Consider the following 22,156-nt stretch of genomic DNA (forward strand, 5'->3'; position numbering starts at 1 on the left):
CCAGAAGCAGAGAAACTTGTACCTGATTGTAATACATTATTCCTTGTTGCATCATATAATGGGACATTGGACTCTGAACCTGCACCAGACATTCCAGTTGCAGCTGACTTTCCTGTTGATACTGGGATCCCTGGTGATCCAGATAAAAGAAAAGTGGTTCTTGATCCAATATTTTTAGTCCCTCCTGCTCCAGTAAATGGAGCTGTTGTCTGTGAGCCTACTCCATGTGTTCCAGTTCCTGGTGACCATCCTGGTGAAGACTGAAGGTTCTTTGATGCTCCAGATAAAGGTAACCTGGTTTCTGATCCTCTAACATTAGTCCCTGTTGTTCCAGATAATGGGGCTGTTCGCTCTGAATTTCCACCAGGTGTTCTAGTTGCTGAAGAAGTTATAAAGGATGATTTGGGGGTCACTGTTGCTCCAGATATAGGTAAAGTGATTCCTGATCCTATATGATTCAAATAGGTAAGTGTATGTGATATCATTTTGCCCATATTACACTTCCAGTGTATTTTTTATGGTTATCATTTTTTATTTTTGTTAAAACAGATTAAGATGACTCATAAATGATCTTGTATAATGGTTAATGATCGCCTTATATTTTTTTACCCACTAAATTGTATTCAATTTAGTCAGTAAAAATTAAGATATAAAAACAATATTATTTTATTCCACCCCCTCCAGTATTCTTGCCTGGAGAAAGTAGCCTGGTGGCCCACAGTCCATGGGTCCCCAAAGAGTCTGACATGGCTGAGCAACTAACACTTTCACTTTTATCTTGTTTAGTAATGGAGAAACCTGAACTGTCAGATCACTGTCATACTCTGTGACACTAGTTGCATCACCTGACTTCCAGGTGTACTCCTTATTAAGGAAAAAAATGGAAAACTCTCATTCACAGAATTTCTTAATCTATGGGGTAACCCCAAAGTACTATAAGTAACAACACAAGAGACTGAGCCAGACTTGCCTGTGAGTGTCCAAGAGCCTCCAATAGAGGCGTGGGTCAACAGCGACCTACTGTGGGGTCAGGGGCACTGAATACAGCAGTCTTGAGAGCCATAGTGTGCTGGCTATGTCCTTTTGAAGGAGGTCACCATAACTCCTACTATAGTTTGGCCTTAGGTCAAACTACAGGGAGAGAACACAACCACACCCATCATCAGAAAGTGAAAGTGAAAGTGAAGTCACTCAGTCCTATCTGACTCTTTGCAACCCCATGGATTGTAGCCTATCAGGCTCCTCCGTCCATGGGATTTTCCAGACAACAGTGCTGGAATAGATTGCCATTTCCTTCTCCAGGGGATCTTCCCGACCCAGGAATAGAACCTGGGTCTCCCGCATTGCAGGCAGATGCTTTACCTTCTGAGCCACTTGGGAACCCATCACCAGAAAATTGGATTAAAAATTTCTGAGCATGGCCCCACCCACCAGAGCAAGACCCAGTTTTCCCTAGAGCCAGTCCTTCCCATCAGGAAGCTTCCATAAGCCTCTTATCCTCATCCATCAGAGGGAAGACAAAATGAAAACCACAGTCACAGAAAACTAACCAAACTGATCAAATGGATCACAGCGTTGTCTAACTCAATGAAACTATGAGCCGTGCCATGTAGGGCCACCCAAGACGGTTCATGGTGGAGAGTTCTGACAAAATATGGTCCACTAAAGGAAATGGCAACCCACTGCAGCACTCTTGCCTGGAAAATCCCATGGACGGAGGAGCCTGATAGGCTACAATCCATGGGGTCACAAAGAGTCAGACATGACTGAGTGACTTCACTTTCACTTTCAAGGAAAGGAATGGCAAACTACTTTAGTATTCTTGCCCTGAGAACCCCATGAATAGTATGAAAAGGCAAAAGGATATGACACTGAAAGATGAACTCCCCAGGTGGGTAGGTGCCCAATAAATTACTGGAGAAGAGTAGAGAAATAGCTCCAGAAGGAATGAAGAGGCTGAGCCAAAGTGGAAACAATGCCCAGCTGTGGGTATGTCTAGTGGTGAAAGTAAATTGCAATGCTGTAAAGAGCAATATTGCATAGAAACCTGGAATGTTAGGTCCATGAATCAAATTAGAATAAATTTGAATGAATAAATTAGAAGTGGTCAAATAGGAGAAGGCAAGAGTTAACATCAACATTTTAGGAATCAGTGGACTAAAATGGACTGGAATGGACAAATTTAATTCAGATGACCATTATATCTACTACTGTGGCAAGAATCACTTAGAAGAAATACAGTATCCCTCGTGGTCAACAAAAAAGTCCAAAATGCCCATACTTGGGTGCAATCTCAAAAACAACAGAATGCTCTCTGATCATTTCCAAGGCAAAAAATTCAGTATTACAGTAATTCAGGTCTATGCCCCAAACAGTAATGTTGAAGAAGCTGAAGGTAAATGGTTCTATGAAGGCCTACAAGACCTTCTAGAACTAACACCAAAAATAGATGTCCTTCACATCATAGGGGACTGAAAAGCAAAAGTAAGAAGTCAAGAGATACCTGGAGTAACAGGCAAGTTTGGCCTTAGAGTACAAAATGAATCAGGGCAAAGGCTAACTGAGGTTTGCCAAGAGAAAGTACTGGTCATAGCAAACACTCTGTTCCAACAGGAGAGACTACTCTACAAATGGACTTCACCAGATGGTCAATACCAAAATCAGATTGATTCTATTCTTTGAGCCAAAGATGGAGAAGCTCTATACAGTCAGCAAAAACAAGACCAGGAGCTGACTGTGGCTCTCATCATGAATTCCTTATTGCCAAATTCATACTTAAATTGAAGAAAGTAGGGAAAACCACTAGACCATTTAGGTATGACCTAAATCATATCCCTTATGATTATACAGTGGAGGTAACAAATAGATTCAAGAGATTAGATCTGATAGACAGATTGCCTGAAGAACTATGAACGGAGGTTCATGACATTTACAGGAGGCAGTGATCAAGACCATCCCCAAGAAAAAGACTGGAATGAAAAAGAAGGAAGTCAAGAGATAATTGGAGTAACAGGCAAGTTTGGCTTTGGAGTACAAAATGAAGCAGAGCAAAGACTAACAGAGCTTTGCCCAGAGAATGCACTGGTCACAGCAAACACCCTTTTCCAACAACACAGGAGACTACTCTAGACATGGACATCACAACATAGTCAATACTGTAATCAGTCTGATTAAATTCTTTGCAGCTGAAGATGGAGAAGCCCTAGTCCATGGGGTCACAGAGGTCAGACACAACTGAGTGACTGAACAACAACAGTGAGATAACCAATTCCAATTTAACTTCAAGTAGATTACAGAAGGGCCTACTTTTCATTTTATTAATAATATTTACCTTTTTTTACTTTTCAAAAAATGTGCTTTGGCATACATTTATTCATTATTTCATTTTGATCCTCAACACAATCCCACTCAATAGATTACATTGCTCAGTTTTTACAGATAAGAAAACTAAAGTAATAGAAAGTGAAAGTGAAGTCGCTTAGTCTTGTCTTACTCTTTGTGACCCCATGGACTGTAGCCTACCATGCTCCTCCATCCATAGGATTTTCCAGGCAACAGTACTGGAATTGGGTACTGGGTAATGGGTTGCCATTTCCTTCTCCAGAGGATCTTCCTAACCCAAGGATTGAACCCAGGTTTCCCGCATTGTAGGTAGATGCTTTACCGTCTGAACCACCAGGGAAGTCTAAAGTAATAGAGGTTAAGTGATTCATTCACTCAATTACATGATATTGATTCTAGGAGTATGTGGACACTGCTTGGGAAAGTTATTTATTTTTGGATTTTTCACTTCAGAAATGGTTACTGAATATTTATAAAATACATTTTTTAGCCTCTATGTAGAAAACTAGTAGCTTTTATTTCTTTTAGAGCTATTAGTATGAATTACAATTTTAACAGATTTTGTAATTTTGAAACGCTTTCATTAAAAATTAACAGAAAATATTAAACATTATTTTAATATGCGTTTGGATTCTAATTTCAAGCCATTTGTTTTTGCTATGTAAACTCTTTAGTTACTCTTTCTTTCTGCTTATTTATTTCTCTTTTGATAGTCAGAAAGGTTATATTTTATAGTGCTATTTTTATATAATCCCATTAGCATCCTCTGAATTTTCTTTCAGGTAGTGCCTATTGGTTATTCCCTGTGAGCACCAATAAAATTAACATCATTTATTTTCTCCTCCTTCTCTTTCTCTTCTGTACTTTCCAATTTAAGTAAATACTATTTTCTTTATTAATGCTTAGTTTTTTCTTGGTTATTTATACTTTATTTGGGCATTTTTATTTGGTCAAATATGTAACATTTTTCTTCTACCTTTCTTTCAACTTTTGTCATAGTGTTAGTGTTACAGTTACAAATGCAATCTTTTAGTTTGTCTTCAAAGCATCTTTTTGCTGCTTAACACTCCTCCAGTGATTTTATTATGAAGGGCTCATGGCTACATAATTCCCTGTATTTTTTTATATTCCTATAGCTTTAATACTTGAATTACATTTAACTGGCTATGAAACCCTTGGCCCACATTCTCTGTCTTTGTGTATCTAAATGCTACTCTACTCTTAAGTCTAATGCTAATCTAATTTTCTTTACTTGTTAATAGTTGTCTTTTTCTTCAACATCTAGAAAAATTCTTTTTCTTTCAAGTCTAACATTTTTCTAAAGCCACAGAATTGATTATTCCAGGTATAAGGTAATCATTTCAACATGTAGATTTGAATTTTTTTAATTACAGGAAACATGATTTGATTTATAATTCTAAGTATTAGTTTGATTTCATTGCTTTTTCTTCTCTAGAAACTGTAATTTTATATATACATATATATGATATTTTGTCTATTTCCTATAATTATGTCCTACTCCAATCTTCTTTACCTTTTCCTGAAATTTTTTAGGGAGGTGATTTTTCCAATTCTACCTCTAATCCCTTTGCCGTATTTCCAGTCTTATTTATTCTCTGTTAGGTACCTTGTTATTTGGCCTTTACTTTTGAAATAATTTTTCTTTCTTTTTTTTCAATATCTCTCCTTCAGTTTCAATTTAACATCCTCCTACTATTTATCTATTTTTACCCTGAGTTTTCTTAATTTCTAATTTTGATGTCTCTTTATATCTTCAGTTGTTTTTTAATTTTAAATTGTATTAATGTTATGTTTTTGAAATCAAGCAGAACCCAAAGGGCCCCCTCAAGTACAAAAGTCCCTGCACGTCCCCTGTCTTTTGTTTGTAGGAAGGCTGAAATCTCCCAGGCCTTCCAGAATCACAAAAGAGCACGTTCAAGCAGTTAATGATTAGGAAAATAGAGTCACAGAATCTTTCAGTGTCTGCTACACATTCCTGAGCTGTTCTGGACATAACTATAACTACCACCAGAGGGGGAAAGCTAACTTCATGATGACCAGACTGTAGCCATGACATAATCTTCTCCATCTATGACTAGCACAGTTCCAAGCACTAGCCTCAAGAAAATGGGATGAGAATTATTGCACATAATAATCTATATCTTTGTGAGCATCAACCCGTGGCGGATTTATGTTGCTGTATGGCAAAACCAATGCAATATTGTAAAATTAGTCTCCAATTAAAGTAAATGAATTTACATTTAAAAAATTATGTTTTCTTCTGCTTGCATATATAAGCAGGCATCTAAAATTATCAGCAAAGAGATGTTACAGGTCCATGTCAACATCTTCCACTTTAAGAATATAGTGCCATATGTCAACATGAAGAAGTTACAGATGTACCTTCACCCCTAATCCAATTAAAATAGAATGATTTCTGACAGTGGGGATTTGTAAGCAACAACTTTGTCCCTTTCCTGTTGCTCATTTTTGTTTCCCCTCAAACCCTGTAGAAATGAGATCACTAAGCAACATTTAACCTAACTCCTAATTAAGCTCTACTAAATGCACACAATGCCTTGCCTAACCTGTTTCTTCTTTCCCTAGACTGAAAGAAGGAGAAATGAAGAATTAAGCAGTTAAAGAGTGATTATCTGTCTATCCTAAACTTCCCTCTTAGCAATTCTTCAGGCAGACCATGTAACCAAGAGAACATCTGAAGAAAGATCATGAGGAGTCAGTGAGCCTGGACACAGTGGAAATGATGCAGAACCCAACATTTTGCCTCAAGAATTCACTGAGATTGTTTCTGCCTTTTCCTGTTAAAAACTCATGGCTGAGTAGCACCTTTGGAGTTGGTTCTGGGACATGAGCCCATCTTCTTCCCAGATTGCAGGTCTTCTGATTAAAGCAAACTTTCCTTTCTACCAACACTTGCCTGTCAAGTGTAGGCTTTTGAGAAGCTTGCAAGGCTGAGTTCAATAACATTTTAGTATCCCTCTGCTTTATGACTAAGTTTTTAGAATTTTCTTGCTATTGCTGAAAATTTCTGAAAATGTATAGAAAAGAATAGTTTTATATAGATATTGGAATTTAATTTTTCTCATAGTTTTTGCACTGTATTTTTCTAAAACAGCAATAGCCGGAGATCCTATGCATTGAGGGCAGAGAGGCCTTTGTGAGGCTCATCAGATTTCTCAGATCAAGGGCTTGCTCTTGTTACACTGAAGGGAAGATTCTTTTGTAAGTGGAGCCTTTCCTTTGTCTTCTAATTTTTAATTATTATCCTGTTTTCTAGAGACCCTGAGATTTAAGTACTTTTTTCTTTTTTTTCTAACATTTAGGTTCCCAGGATTCCTTAGCCTTTCAATATGCCTCCTCCTTTACAAGCAGTTGAATAACTTCCCAAGACTGCCAGTACTCATTCCGTGAACTCTCCACTCTTCTTTTAACCCAGCATTCACAAATGCTCTGACTTGCCAGGTCCAGATCTCTCAGTATTCTCTAATCAAGGTGAGGACCTTTCCTTCTGGAGGTGAATCCTCGTTGATGCTATTTATATTCTACCATTATTAAAAGCCTCTCTATACTTCCCTTTATTCTGATGACCTGATCTGAATCTTGGTTCCTCTGAGTCATAAAGCCATCTTTCCCATTCTTGAGATTTCAGTCTTCTCTGTTCCCCCTAAACATTCTAGATGTGGACTGTTGATATTTCTGGTTGGTGGCCAGAGGTATGTGTAGATTCTAATATATACAGCCACCATTTTCCTCTTTAAATTTCTTTTCCATAGGTTCCTTGAGTTTAGTTCAGTTCAGTTCAGTCACTCAGTCATGTCCGACTCCTCGAGACCCCATGAATCTATTCTAAAAGCATCAAAGCAAATTAAGGATCAGGCCCTTAGTCCATTTTACACACTGATGAGGGAGGTGTTGTTGTGAACTGCTGAAAACATCAGGTCCAGATTTGCCTGACTTCCCATGACTTGTGGCTCTAGTGCCTGGTTCTTCAGAGGAATTACCACTTACAGCTCTGAAGGTTGCTCAAGGCAATACCCTCGGCATGGATTAATTTTATAATGGGAGAGAAAAGCTAGTTAATTAAAATATAAAACTTATCCTTTTATGAGGATGGCCTGTGTAAGCAAAAATAAAAATTTTTAATATTAGGCTTAATTTTCTTTACTGAAAATAAGGGAAGAGACTTCCCCTTTTCTTTTCTTAGAGTATTTACTTTAGAATATTTGTAGAGGTAAGTTCTTTCCAGTGTCTTTGAAATGCATGTAAATCTTTTAAAAAACTAAATAAGCCTCTATGGCAACCTGCTCCAGTATTCTTGCCTGGAGAGTCCCAGGGACGGAAGAGCCTGGTGGGCTGCTGTCTATGGGGTCGCACAGAGTCAGACATGACTGAATCGACTCAGCAGCAGCAGCAGCAGCAGCAGTCAGCTTAATGACCCAGAAATGTCTTTCTCAACGACTTTGGTGCTATCTCTTTGAAAAGTAAACATTTCAGGAGACAGTGCTCTTTTCCCCTCTAGATAAAAAATTTCCTCCTATCATCAAAATAAAAGTTTATTTTTCCATTTTATAAAACCAATTATTAATTAACCAGATGGCACCCACCTGCCAGGTGAATTTAGGATGAACATGTGTAAAAAATGGTGTTGTCAAGTTTGCTTATTTTTACTTAAGAACTAGTTATTTTTCTTGAGAACAGGCATGTAATAGATTGTATCAGCTTGGTGAGATTTCTTTCTGTCTTTAAAAACCTTTAGTAAATTGACTATAATTTGTATCACATTCTGGTTTTATGCTTATTCAATAATAAAATTGTTTTCTTTCTCTTCTACCTTTGTGGAAAGAGTCTCTGGGTTAGGAAAAGATTTTGTTTTCAATTCTGTATCTTCAACACCTGAATTATGATTGCTATTTATGTCCCTGAAATTTAAGATATCCTTAAAATTTCATTCCGCTTACTTATGTTTTGAGTCTTTGCTCATTAAAGTCTATAGATATAGTTATAGGTAAAGAATGTTTCCTGCCATTTCAGTAAACAAAGAATGTTGCTTGCCCATGCCATCAGCCACAGCAGCCTCTCCCATGGGCAGAGCACCCTGCGGGCAATTCAAGATGAAGAGAAACAGGATAGTGGCCCTGGATAAAAAGAGGTACGACCTAAGGAATTATTTCAATGAGGCTAGACTCTTGCATTTTCCCATACATAGAAAAGTACTAAAATCATTACTTAAGATGTCTGGCTTTTTTTTTTTTTTTTTTTATGATCAGCAGTAATCTTTTGATGTACTATATGTATTTTTTTCAGCAAAAACTCCTATGTATCCTAGCTCCCCCTTACCTCTTTTTAAGAGTTTCTCAGTTATATGAGAGGCTGTCTTACAGGTTATAGTCCACAATAAGGTCCCCAAATAAAACATAACTCACAACTTTTAGGTTGTATGTCTTTTTTTCAGTCCACACAGTCATAGTGTACTGATCATAATATCATATTCTTTCCAAAATAGAATAATTCTGTTGTCTTCAACCCCAACTAATCAGCTCTCTTACTAGGTCCTCTTGAGCTCCCACTTCAACACTTGTCATTGAACATTTCCTTGATTTAGATTATCTTCCATCATGCATGATTTTGCCTTTGTGTATATATAAATATCCATTTCTCCAGCTCAAAAGTCAAGTTCTAAGGGAATAAATATCTTACTCTATTCCCCTCCTGGTTCTCTAGGGCACCCAGTATGATGTGGACACACACAAATAAATAGCTCAATTTATTTCTGATCTCCTTCAGTTTTGAGATCACACAAATAATAATAATTAAATTTCCCAGGAAAACTTGTGTCTGACCAAATTTTAAGTAAAGAAATCACATTTATATTGTCTGGTTTTATTCTGGTTAAGTTCTTTCAGTACCTGTTGCTCCAGAAGTGTTATCACGAGCAGCTCCAGTGGTGGCAGCATTTTCACCTCCAGTTGTTCCTAATTGAAAAGAATGATGTTCTCATTGGACACTGGGGTTGCTAGATTAAGGATATCAAAATACAGGGCTCCCAGTTGCACTTGAATTCCAGATAAAGAACAGTCACATCCAAATTTTTGCATGGGGCATACTTACGCCAAAAAATTTTCTTATTTATGTGAAATTCAAATTTAAACGGCACCCTTTATTTTATCTGTCAACTCTACCCTACATAAATGGTTGTGATGAAAATGCTCTAACTACCCATTCATTTGTCCTAAAATTTAAAGCCAAAGCCATTACTCAATTCACATAAACCCCTTCTGAGGAAGGAATCAGCTAAGAGTCTAGGCTAAGCTCTTGATGGAGCACCACCAAAGTGTCCAGGTGTCCTGCCCCTTGCCTCTGAACTACCAGCTGGGCTGGAACTAGAGAAAGATGATTTAGCTGTGATGCCACTGCCAGTTTGAGTGGTAGTTCCAACAAATTCTACTATTACGCCTGATAAACAGAATTGGGAGAGTATATATATATTATTGTTGGAGAAGGCGATGGCACCTCACTCCAGTACTCTTGCCTGGAAAATACCATGGACAGAGGAGCCTGGTAGGCTGCAGTCCATGGGGTCACACAGAGTCGGACACGACTGAAGTGATTTAGCCACTAGCCATATATTATTGTGCTTCCCAGATGGCATTAGCGGTAAAGAACTTGCCTGCCAATGCAGGAGACTTAAGAGATGTGAATTTGATCCCTAGGTTGGGAAGATTCCCTGGACAAGGTCATGGCAACCCATTCCAGTATTCTTGCATGGAGATTCCCATGGGCAGAGAAGCCTGGTGAGCTATAGCCCATAGCATTGAACAGCATCAGACATGACTGAAGCAACTTAGCACCCATGCGTATATTAATGTGACAATCCTGTACTGTAACAAGTTTGAAGGGAAGACTTGGAGAAACTAGGAAGAAAACCTTCTTCATGAAAAACATTATTCATGCTTATCCCATTCTCGATCTTTTCTTGGATGGTATATTAATAAGTAATACTAAGCAAAATCTGTAGTATTCTGAAAAAAAGAATGTCCCTTTTGACAAAAGTTATGATATCCTCTACTCACCTAACTTACCTTCAGATGCTGTCACTTCACTGCTTCGTTCTCCAGTTGTTTGACCAGCTGATGATCTGGTAGTCTCTTTCAAAATAAACAATGTATATCAAATTATATATATAAATGTCTTTAGTTAAACAGAACAGAGTTTAACTGCTTTCAAAATACTGGGACTGCCCTGGTGGTCCATTGGCTAAGACTCCATGTTCTCAACACAGGGGCCCTGGATTCGATCCCTGATTGGGGAACTAGATCCTACATGCTGCAACTAAGAGTCCACATGTTACAACTAAAAGATTCTGCATGCTACAACTAGCTCACATGCCATAACTAAAACTGGGTGCAGCTAAATAAATTAAAGAAATATTTTTTGAAAATACCTGTCACACTTACACATTTCCAATTCACTCTTTCAAAAATTGATCATAAGAATCACCTGGGTTGCTTGTTAAATATACAAATAAACTAGCCCAGAGAGTCTCAGCCCATGTCATACATTTGAACAAACTGCAAAGTCTTTTTTTTTTATTTTAAATTTATTTATTTCTTAACTGAAGGATAATTGCTTTACAGAATTATGTTGGTTTCTGCCAAACATCAACATGAATCAGCCATAGGTGTACATATGTCCCCTCCCTCTTACTTTAAAAAAATCACTCATGCCTGGGCACTTCCTCTCAGAGTTCTGATTTAATTTCTCTGTAAAAGGCTCTTCGGTATGTATTTTCAAAAATATTTCTAGTCAATTTTAATGTGTAGCCAAGGTTGAAAACTATGACCTTAACCCAACTTCACATTCACAGCCTTAGAATCCCTAAGGCAGGAGTCTTAGAACTTGAAATACAACATACTTTGCTTTAGATCACCTCTGAATTGATATTAGAGAACCACTGGCATTAATTCCATAAATGTAGAAATAACAAGGTCATGAATATGTGCATTTACTGCTGCTGCTGCTGCTGCTAAGTTGCTTCAGTCGTGTCTGACTCTGTGCGACCCCATGGACTGCAGCCCACCAGGCTCCCCCGTCCCTGGGATTCTCCAGGCAAGAACACTGGAGTGGGTTGCCATTTCCTTCTCCAATGCATGAAAGTGAAAAGTGAAAGTGAAGTTGCTCAGTTGTGTCCGACTTAGCAACCCCACGGACTGCAGCCCACCAGGCTCCTCCGTCCATGGGGTTTTCCAGGCAAGAGTACTGGAGTGGGATGCCATTGCCTTCTCCAATGTGCATTTACTAGTAAGGAATAACTCAGAAGTGCTGGTGACTTCCTTAAGGTCAGTAAGAAGATGCCTCAGATGACTGTCAATGTTGCCCACTTCCATACCTGGTTGGCCTCCAGGGGTTGTGTCTGGGACAGCTGAGTCTGCATTTGTGCTCTTGCTCCCAGGGGCGGTTGTGAAGCTTTCTGAAGTTCTTGGGGTCCCTGACACAACAAGGAAGAAGCATTACTTCCTTTGTTGCAGAACTCTACATTTCACTCCTCTCTAACATGACAAAATCAAAGTTTATCATAAAAAAGAAATCTTCAAATGATTCCTATGATTTCTATGGCTAGATGGTCTTATATCAGTTGTTCTGTTGTTCACTTGCTAAGTCATGTCCAACTCTTTACGACCCCATGGACTGCAGCACACCTGGCCTCCCTCTCCTTCACTATCTCCCAGAGTTTGAACTCATGTCCATTGAGTCGATGACGCCATGTAGAGTTTAATCTTTTGTTCAATCTGTAATGAGTTCAGTACTATGTAGCAGAGGCTAAGGTTCACATCCTGACTTGCCTGCTTCTCCTGAGCTTGTCACTCCTGTGCTTGGTTGCCCAGGTGTGCCATCTTCCTCACCTCTTACTGGTGCAGTAGGACCTTCTGTTCCTCCTGGTTAAAAAAATAGTGATTTAAAAAATACTCTAGACATAAATCAACTCATTTAACCCTATAAAAGTCCTCTGAGGCAATTTACATTACTAGTCCCACTCCACAGACATCGTCACCAGGTAAAACTATACCTAAGTTCATACTCCACCCTGTGCTTCTCAGAAAATCTGTGGTAAAAGAAAACTTCTGTAAATGTTTCAGTCTACTGTAAAATTTTGGAAAAGTGCCATGAAAGTAGATAAATTAAAAAAATAAAACCATAGAAAACATAAGCTTTTATCCAACAAAAATAAAATTGCTGTGTCAAATTGCTGTTTTTAAATACTCATATTCTGTTTCAGTTTTTCTCACAGTATGGACTAGTAACAAAGAATTCTGGATTGCACCCGCTTACAAACCAGACTTGGAGAAACCGTGCTCAAGACTGCTGTACTCACTGTCTGATAACCAAAGGAGATAGCTGACTTACTTGTCATTATCACTGCTGCTGCTACTGCTGCTAAGTCGCTTCAGTCGTGTCCGACTCTGTGCAACCCCATAGACAGCAGCCCACCAGGCTCCTCTGTCCATGGGATTCTCCAGGCAAGAACACTGGAGTGGGTTGCCATTTCCTCCTCCAATGCATGAAAGTGAAAAGTCAAAGTGAAGTCGCTCAGTCGTGTCCAACTCCTAGCGACCCCATGGACTGAAGCCCACCAGGCTCCTCTGTCCATGGGATTTTCCAGGCAAGAGTACTGGAGTGGGGTGCCATTGCCTTCTCCAGTACATAATTCCAATTCAAATTCTAGAAAATATACACTCAATAGTCATCACCCTAAAATTTAAGTCAATTCACTGATTTAATTGGAATTAAGTCATTTCTTAACTTGTGCTACTATAGCCTGTATCTTTCAAAAAATTTATGTTTGTGTAAGCAATATCTTATTCCAAAAAATATTTAAGACATAAATTTTATATTGAGAAATTTTCCAAAGGAAAACAAATGAAGGAAAAATGAAGTCAGGCCACGGATTAGTTAATAAATGTATAAAGAGAAGTTCTATGCATACATTAAAGAAATGCCTTTTAATGGTATATAATGGTTTTGATTTATCCCAAAAGAAATCTGAAAAATTAAAAGATTTTAAGTAGGACAATGATGTGATGACAGCTGAAGTTTTATAAGTTCATTCTGGTATGGAACTGACTAAAGTGTAAATTGGGAAGGAAGTTGGGAAGAGTGGGAACATTCTCAACATTGACAAGTATCAATTGTTTGTCTGGCTCAACGCTAAGAGCTGCTGATTCTAGGCAAGCGTGCCCCCAAATTTTGTGTTTCAAAAGTGTTCCTAGGAGATGTGAATGCTGTTGGTCTGGAAACTGCACTTTGAGCACCACTGTGTTAGAGAAAGGTGAGTGAGGTGGATGAACATGAAGACTAGATAGAAAATGTTTGACATCTGAGCAAAAGCAAAGGCAAATGTGATGCAAAGAGGAAATTAAAATGGTACTTAAACTCCTTCACTGACTGCATAAGGGATGGAGTGAACTTGAGCTTGTTTGTTTTTAATCAAAATCATCAATAATATTTTATTTTGAGACCAACAGTAGTTGAAATTTAGTCAGCGATGCACAAGGACAATTGTAGGCTCACTGAATTCTCTCAGATGTTCGCTCTTTAGGCACAGAATGCAGAATTGTGCAGCCACAGACAAAGGAGGCTAAGGTTTCGGCTTCTAATCCTGCCTCTGCCAGTTTTAAGAACTTCCATTATTTTCTTTCTCATGGGAAAAAAGACCCCTAACTACCATGGTGTTGATGTGGATTAAATTACATATTACATATTCTAGCATCATTCAGAAGTTTTAATGTGCCATAGAAATATGTCACTAATATTTTTCTCAAAGTCACCCAGATAACTTACTGCGGATGCCACATCTCTGTTATCTAATATACTCAGATTACAGTTGTTCCTGATGCAAAATGAAGGACTGCTGTGGAAAGAAGCTAAGGACTTAATTCTTTGTCTCACCTACTCTGAAGCCTGTGTCACCTGTGCTTCCATCTTCAGTTTCTGTGATTGTACTTACTGACACTCCAGTTGACCCTGATAAAGGTAAAGAAAAGGCAAAAACTTGCGAAAAAACTGCATGCTATCAATTCTCAAGGTGTATATAATTGTAACATGATATACAATAAGACTGCAATTTGTGCAAAAATTAAAGAGCCTACATTTTAATTACATACAAAAAACACCCAAAGCTGATATAACACATAAGTCAGATACTTTTATTTTGTAAAATATTGTTCTGAGCAATATTGCCTGAAACCAGTTGTTTAGCCATGCTGGTATATATTGTCCTGAACTTGATTTACCTGATATGCGCCCAGAACTGGTGAAGGTGGAGCCCACTAGTCCTGTGGTGCCCACACTTCCAGCTGTGGAGGTGATGGGAGCTGGAGTTCTTGTAACACCTGAGAAAAACATAAAGAGAACGTCTCATCTCATGTTTACTCGGCCTTTAATACCAGTGGGTGATTTAACTATTCAATCAATTCCTACTGTAGAAAATAGAATCATGAATCCAGTGACTCTGCACAGATACCCTAAGATTTCCCTTCCATTATTGTTTTCCTGCAAAGATTTTGGTTTAGTCCTTACCATATTTTTTTAACTAAGTCATGTCATCATTAAATTGTATCATATGAGGTCTTTATACATTTATCTCAAAAGACTGCTTTCAAATAAACAGAACCTTATGCCCTAATCACATTGTCACTTAGAGATGACAGTCACAATGATGAAAATCATCATGAAATAGTTAATTGCTACTTTTATATTTAAAATACCTAATAAGAAAAATGTATCATGAGATCTCCATGTTTTCTCTCATCCTATTTTTTTAATTTGAGGCTTGATATAACTTAATAGTTATATATGCTATATTAATATCAGCAATAAACTGAAGGCCATATTATAGCCAGTTAATATAGACATATTAAAAATGAGTCAAGTTCAGGGGTTTTGTTTAGTTTAAAAACAGTAGGAAAAGCCCAGTAAACTATTGTTAAAAATATTTTTTCAAAAGCCAAACATATATAATTTCTTTCTTAAAAACACAAAGGTACTAATGATTTCCACTGTCAGATATTTTTTCACATATAAAACCAGGAATTAATAAACTAACCTGTGGTAAAAGTTTCACTGAGGAAACTCAGAGTTGTTCCTGACAAGAAAAAGAGAAATGACGTGAATTTTTCTGACCTCAAGGGAAAATACTAGAAAGACTGCTCACTTGTTAGTTTTCAATATATTTAGTGGCTTGTGGCTTCCCTGGTGGCTCAGACGGTAAAGCGTCTGCCTACAGTGCGGGAGACCTGGGTTTGATCCCCCGGTCGGGAAGATCTCCTGGAGAAGGAAATGGCAACCCACTCCAGTATTCTCGCCTGGAAAATCCCATGGACAGAGGAGCCTCTTAGGCTGCAATCCATGGGGTCACAAAGAGTCGGACACGACTGAGCGACTTCACTTTTCACTTTCACTTTTCAGTATACTCAGTGTTGAGAGTTAGTAACACATTTTTATTTCTTTTTTAAAATAGTGACATTATAATGTCACTCTTTTCACTGCAAGTGTGCATATGTGTATGTGTGGGTGTTTGTATGCTATACACATATGCATATGCTGAAGTCTACCAAATACAGTGTAAATGGAATAAATATATATCAAAAATGAAAAGTTAATTCTCTGCTAAGCAGAGGGTGATTTTGCAGTTTATGATTTCTTTGACTTCATTTTATTTTTTATTGTCAGCACCTTCAATATTTCTCTACAAAGAGTTTGGGGCAAATTGAAGGAGAAATAATTTTTTAGGGTTTATTTTTATGATTTGATATAGTGGGTTCATGGAGATAAATTTGAAGTCACCAGCAAATTCTTGTGCTGCTGCTGCTGCTTCTGCTAAGTCACTTCAGTCGTGTCCGACTCTGTGGGACCCCATAAATGGTAGCCCACCAGGCTCCCCTGTCCCTGGGAATCTCCAGGCAAGAACACTGGAGTGGGTTGCCATTTCTTTCTCCAATGCATGAAAGTAAAAAGTGAAAGTGAAGTCGCTCAGTCATGTCCGACTTTTCACAACCCCATGGACTGCAGCCTACCAGGCTCCTCTGTCCATGGGATTTTCCAGGCAAGAGTATTGGAGTAGGGTGCCATTGCCTTCTCCGAAACTCCTGTAGGAAGAGGTATATTTTATCTGCATTCCCATTGCCAGAAAATGTGGTAAAAGTTTCTTAAAAGTTTGTTGTGATGTGGTCTATGGGCCTAAATATATGCCTTTATTAATTTCCAGCTTTTAAGATTTCAATCTGAAATCTTAATTTCAATCTTAATTTCTATTTTAAAAAATCCCTGGAAATCTATTATGTGTGTTTATATCACCCTAAAAGTTTATAACTTAAAAAAGAAGAAAATACTTCTCACACAATCTATTTGATCCTCACTCTATCCAGCCATGGAGAAGGCAATGGCACCACACTTCAGTACTCTTGCCTGGAAAATCCCATGGACGGAGGAGCCTGGTAGGCTGCAGTCCATAGGGTCGCTAGGAGTCAGACACGACTGAGCGACTTCACTTTCACTTTTCACTTTCATGCACTGGAGAAGGAAATGGCAACCCACTCCAGTATTCTTGCCTGGAGGATCCCAGGTTTGGGGGAGCCTGGTGGGCTGCCATCTATGGGGTCGCACAGAGTTGGACACGAGTGAAGTGACTTAGCAGCTTTATCTATCCATACTTTCATTCTTTCTATTTGCCATTCTCTTTACTTGGAAAACAGTTTCCTCTCTCTTCTCCTTATTAGAACTTAATTGTCATTTCTCAACTAACTCATCTTTTCTTCAATTCCTGACCATCCTGACTTGATCAAATCCCCTCTCTATCCTACCCCCATTTTAAGCACTTCATAGTTCTTGCAAATTATTGCTACTTTTCATTCATTTTAATTACTTGACTGACATCCATCTTTCTGACTGGACTATTGTTTCATGAATGCACAGATCATATCTATTATAATTCATCATTAAACTCCTAATGATATGAGTCCCTAATACATAACAGGGGCTTGATAAATATTTGTCAATAGAATACATGAATGAATCAGTCAATGAAGTGAAAGTATTACACCTATTCTATGTATGAAGAATTGAGCTCAGAAAAAGTAAGTGATTTGTTCAAGATCACTAGTGGTCAATGACAAAGCTAGGAATAAAATCTAAGTCACGCTGAACCTAGCTGTATGTATGTGATGCATACAGCTTTTTATGTGATGCTACTTCTATGCATAATACATTACTTTTGTAGTTTATAAGTTTTTTGTTACCCATTCACCATATTAATGGAAATACTACAAATTAGACTAGAAATTACAGAATAAAATGTCAAATAAAAATAAAGCAGCCTATCTCCCCTAATTACTTTACAAAAGTGGTTATAGTATAAAAATATTAAGTAGATTGAGAAAATGTTTGTGTGAATATTCTCAGAATTAATGTTACACTTTAGCTGGGAAGAATTTTCAAATCAATATCAAGCAGACTCCACCAACAGACCTCTTCAAATCTTGATATCTTTTCTCACTAACAAACACAACAATTGGACATTTGAATTAAAGTGAGTTGTGAGATGAATGTAAGAATAACATAGGAAGACTGTTATGCCATTGTCCACAGAGATTGTCAGGATTATAATGACGTAGCAGGATAGAACTCAATACTTCAAGAGAATGTAGGGCAATTCCATTTCCCAGTATAGATTTTTCAGCCTTTAAGAAATTCCAGTGATCCTAATTTGAACTCATTCAAACTGAAGGCAATCACATTTCATTAAAAGCAACATTATCACATGGAGAAGAATCAATCTTCTCCAAAATCTCTACATCTGAATATGTAGGGATCAACACAGCGCTAAGGGGAACACAGTGACACAAGACAGATGGCACAGCAGTCATCGCAAATATTTATGCATTTGAATGAGAAAACACATTTACAGGCCTTTCTGTGCAATTGGTGTGGCTAAGGAGGCAACATACTCAAGTGGATCTCAAGGACCCGTATTTTATCAAGGCCATAAGAGTTCTCTAAACCAGCCTCAGATTGGAGTCCATACCATTTTGACTACTGTGAAGAGCTCTCTTTCCCCACAAAATAACCTGGGAAGAGGTAAGTCTAAATTATTGATACAACAATAAAAAGTATTGATAAGATTCTACTAATAGGAATAAATGAGAATTCACATTCACTTTTATTCATGGTTTAATTACCAAAACTGATAGATAAAGCAATTATGTTCCCATTAATTTTTGACATCCTTAACTATTACAATTTCAATTAATTTTTCCATTACTTGCAAATGAACATGTATGCTAAAGTACTTGCTATTATGAATTACTGTATATCAGATTCTTTGTTGCCAATACATAAATGATAATAGAAAGAGCTTCCTTTACCAAAATATTGATATCTCTGTATGTTACAAAGTAGTAATCCACCCTAACAATTTTCAGAGTGATTGTGTCCATTTATTTTTACCTCATGATCAATTTGATAGTTTATTTTATTATTTTAACTTCATTTTTTTTCTCATAATAAACTTAATAATTGAAATGAAATCACATAATTAATTTCCCAGCTACTACTAAGTTTTTTATTATATCTAAGAACCATTTAAAGTTTTATAAAATTTATAAAATCTTTTATAAATGATTATTTTCCCATTTTCCTTCAAAAAATTCAATTTTACTTAATATAAATTTATGAAAGATAATCTTAAGAAGTATTTAAAACATTTTCTCTAATAAACAACAAATTTAATACTACAAAGTTTAGATTTTGCAAAGTATCTTATTTCTGAAAAAAGTTAAAAATTCATAAAATTGGTTTTAATTGAATAAGCAGTATGTTTTTGATTATTAAAAATTACTATTCTGCTAAAATCTAAGTTGATTTACATAATTTATTGTTCTTTATAAAGCTGTTACTAGTAATAAATTTTACTTTATTGAGTACTTATGTGTTACACTAAGCTGCTCTCACATCCTACAATGTAGATATTCTATTTTTCCTACATAAAAAATGAGAAAACTAATGTTCAGTATATTTGAAGGACTGAAACTAGGATCATAGAGCTAGTAAGTAGAAGAGAAGAGATTCTAGTTCTTATTTTTCTGTTTCTGCTTCCCACTGCACTCAACTGGCTCTCAATAACATCCTGATGCACATACTTTCTTTCTATGATTAATACAGTTTTAGAATAAGTGATTACATAAGCAAAAAAATGTATATACAATCTATAATTGTAAAATTCTGATATTTTAACTTTTTGAGATAAGAAAAATGCATTTTAAGATGTTAAACTGTTATGTAACATACCTACTTTTTTAAATTATATGAATCAGTATTCCATTTAGTCAATGAGCTATTTTTAGTTTTAATAGAAAAATTAAATAAATTATAAATTTTAACACAAATCAAAATTTGAAATTGAATTCTGCAATTATATGCTACTGTGTTAATAATATTTAATTTAAATTTAACTTTATTTTCTTTCTTAAATGTCAAAACACAAAAGCATTAAGATTGAATCTAGAAAAATATGTTCTGGATTTTAATCCTCTCTTTGCTACTTATTACCAAGTGACTGTAAACATATAACTTAACATTTTGTGCTTCCATTTCCTCATTTGTAAATTGAGGAAAATAATGGCACCCACTTCACAGAGTTCTGTATCAAATGAGGTAATATGTGTCAAATGTTTAGAATAGTGCTCAGTAAATGTTAGCTCTGTGTCAAGATCTGTCAATCTGAACAACAACAACAACAAAACATGATTGCATAATTTTTCTTCTAAAAATAACATATTTATTGGAATGGTTGGCTAGGCATTTCTCAGGGCATTTTAACTCTTTGAAAGCTTTTACTGCATAGAAAAGAAAACAGATTTACAAAGCATGGAAAAAAGTGTAAGCTTGCCATATTACTTCCTTTGTGCTCTCAAAGTTATAAAGTCAAATACTTCATCATTCCTCTTCTGAAGACCTTGGCCTTTCTCTTTCTACCTGGCTAGATGAAATACTTTTGATCCATCTGAGAAGGTCATTTAAATTTATGAAAGGAGTTTTAGAATAATTTGCTCAATCCTTTCAAGGAATAGGTTAAAAAAAAAAAAAAAAAGAAACACAAAAACAACTAAAGGCCAGTGAAAAGTACTTGATATAAGGAAGTATTTGATCTAGCACTCGATCAAAAATATTTCACTCAGGGAACAAGACAATGGCAGAAAAGTGCCCTTCTGCACAGTCTCTTTTTGAAATAAATCTTACCTATTCAAGAAGGCAATGGCACCCCACTCCAGTACTCTTGCCTGGAAAATCCCATGGATGGAGGAGCCTGGTAGGCTGCAATCCATGGGGTAGCTAAGAGTCGGACACGACTGAGCGACTTCACTTTCACTTTTCTCTTTCATGCATTGGAGAAGGAAATGGCAACCCACTCCAATATTCTTGCCTGGAGAATCCCAGGGACGGCGGAGCCTGGTGGGCTGCCATCTATGGGGTCGCATAGAGTCGGACATGACTGAAGCAACTTAGCATAGCATATTCAAGAATCATAAGATTTTTTTTAAATACCAAATTGATATCTGAAGACAATGCAGAAAATAAAAATAGAACAACTTTGGCTAAATTAAATTAACCCACTAAGCATATTGATTCAACTCAAAAGGACTATGTATTATCCAGAATGAAAGCACATTTAGAACACTGAGACTGTAAGCCAAAATTCTGAGTAAAATGGGTTCTCATGTCTAAAAAAGAAATCCTTCCATCTATTGTAAATAGTTCATGGAAAGGCAATACATATTCAAAATGATATGTCCTAGTTATATCTGGGAATATTACATTTTGCTTTTCAGTATCTATTTAAATGTTTTTGTTGAGGCATGCTATATTTAGAAAGGAACAAGAAACTTGTTAATGATGACTAAACTCTTATTTAGGGATCCATTTTTCTCATCTCTGATCAAGAGAGGTTCACCACTATAAGGTTAAAAAACAAAAATCATTATGTAGTTATGAATTCATCACAATTTGTCAAATGCTATTCAACTTCTAAATCATTGATGTCAGTAAAAGAGATGGGATGTGACTTTCAAGCCTATAATCTGTGCAAGGCAATTGCTCCACAGAAAGTATCCTTAATTCCCTTAAAAGTGTTCTAAAAGCAAACACTTTAAACTGATTTATGTTTACTATGGTGTGATGCTTATTGGATGAATTTATAAAATCAGTTTTTTTTAAGTGTGTTGATGTGCCTTAAAATTAAATGTTTATTCTTACATGAAAATGAAGATCAGTAGGTCATTAAATTTGGCTTTTTTTAAAAGACCTTCAAAAGAAGATTACCACAAACATTCTAGTACTTCTGAGATTCTTCTGACTGCCATCCTCACTTTAAGTAGATTGCTATGATTCTCCAGTCACTGGTAAATGGACATATGATTATAAATCTTATATATGATTATAAATCTTATGATTGTTAAAATTCTTGTGATTGTTAAAAATCTTATGATTGTTAAAATTCAGAAATGTCAAATTTTATTCTGAATATTTTATATTCAGACCAGGAACCTATAGCACAACTTGAAGTATTTAATTTATGGTTATGCAGTAAAGCTCAACATTCAGAAAATGAAGATCATGGCATCTGGTCCCATCACTTCATGGGAAATAGATGGGGAAACAGTGGAAACAGTGTCAGACTTTATTGTTTTGGGCTCCAAAATCACTGCAGATGGTGACTGCAGCCATGAAATTAAAAGACGCTTAC

The 22,156-nt window shown here is 36.6% G+C and overlaps 1 protein-coding gene across 1 annotated transcript in view; it reads right to left on the minus strand.

Annotated features, from left to right (window-relative positions):
- The window catches only part of LOC109558392 (mucin-19), a gene marked incomplete at its 3' end in the record, with an annotated part of 89,670 nt that overhangs the window by 10,052 nt on the left and 57,462 nt on the right, over window positions 1-22,156 (minus strand). Inside the window, exons 42-49 of the mRNA XM_070788755.1 lie at window positions 15,464-15,502; window positions 14,652-14,750; window positions 14,308-14,382; window positions 12,204-12,296; window positions 11,750-11,848; window positions 10,443-10,508; window positions 9,270-9,335; window positions 175-448 (exon numbers count right to left, since the gene is read on the minus strand). Coding sequence (XP_070644856.1) covers window positions 175-448; window positions 9,270-9,335; window positions 10,443-10,508; window positions 11,750-11,848; window positions 12,204-12,296; window positions 14,308-14,382; window positions 14,652-14,750; window positions 15,464-15,502 — 811 coding nt within the window. The remainder of the gene's footprint in view (window positions 1-174; window positions 449-9,269; window positions 9,336-10,442; window positions 10,509-11,749; window positions 11,849-12,203; window positions 12,297-14,307; window positions 14,383-14,651; window positions 14,751-15,463; window positions 15,503-22,156) is intronic.

Source organism: Bos indicus, chromosome 5 (assembly GCF_029378745.1).
Source record: "Bos indicus isolate NIAB-ARS_2022 breed Sahiwal x Tharparkar chromosome 5, NIAB-ARS_B.indTharparkar_mat_pri_1.0, whole genome shotgun sequence".
NCBI lineage: Eukaryota > Metazoa > Chordata > Mammalia > Artiodactyla > Bovidae > Bos > Bos indicus.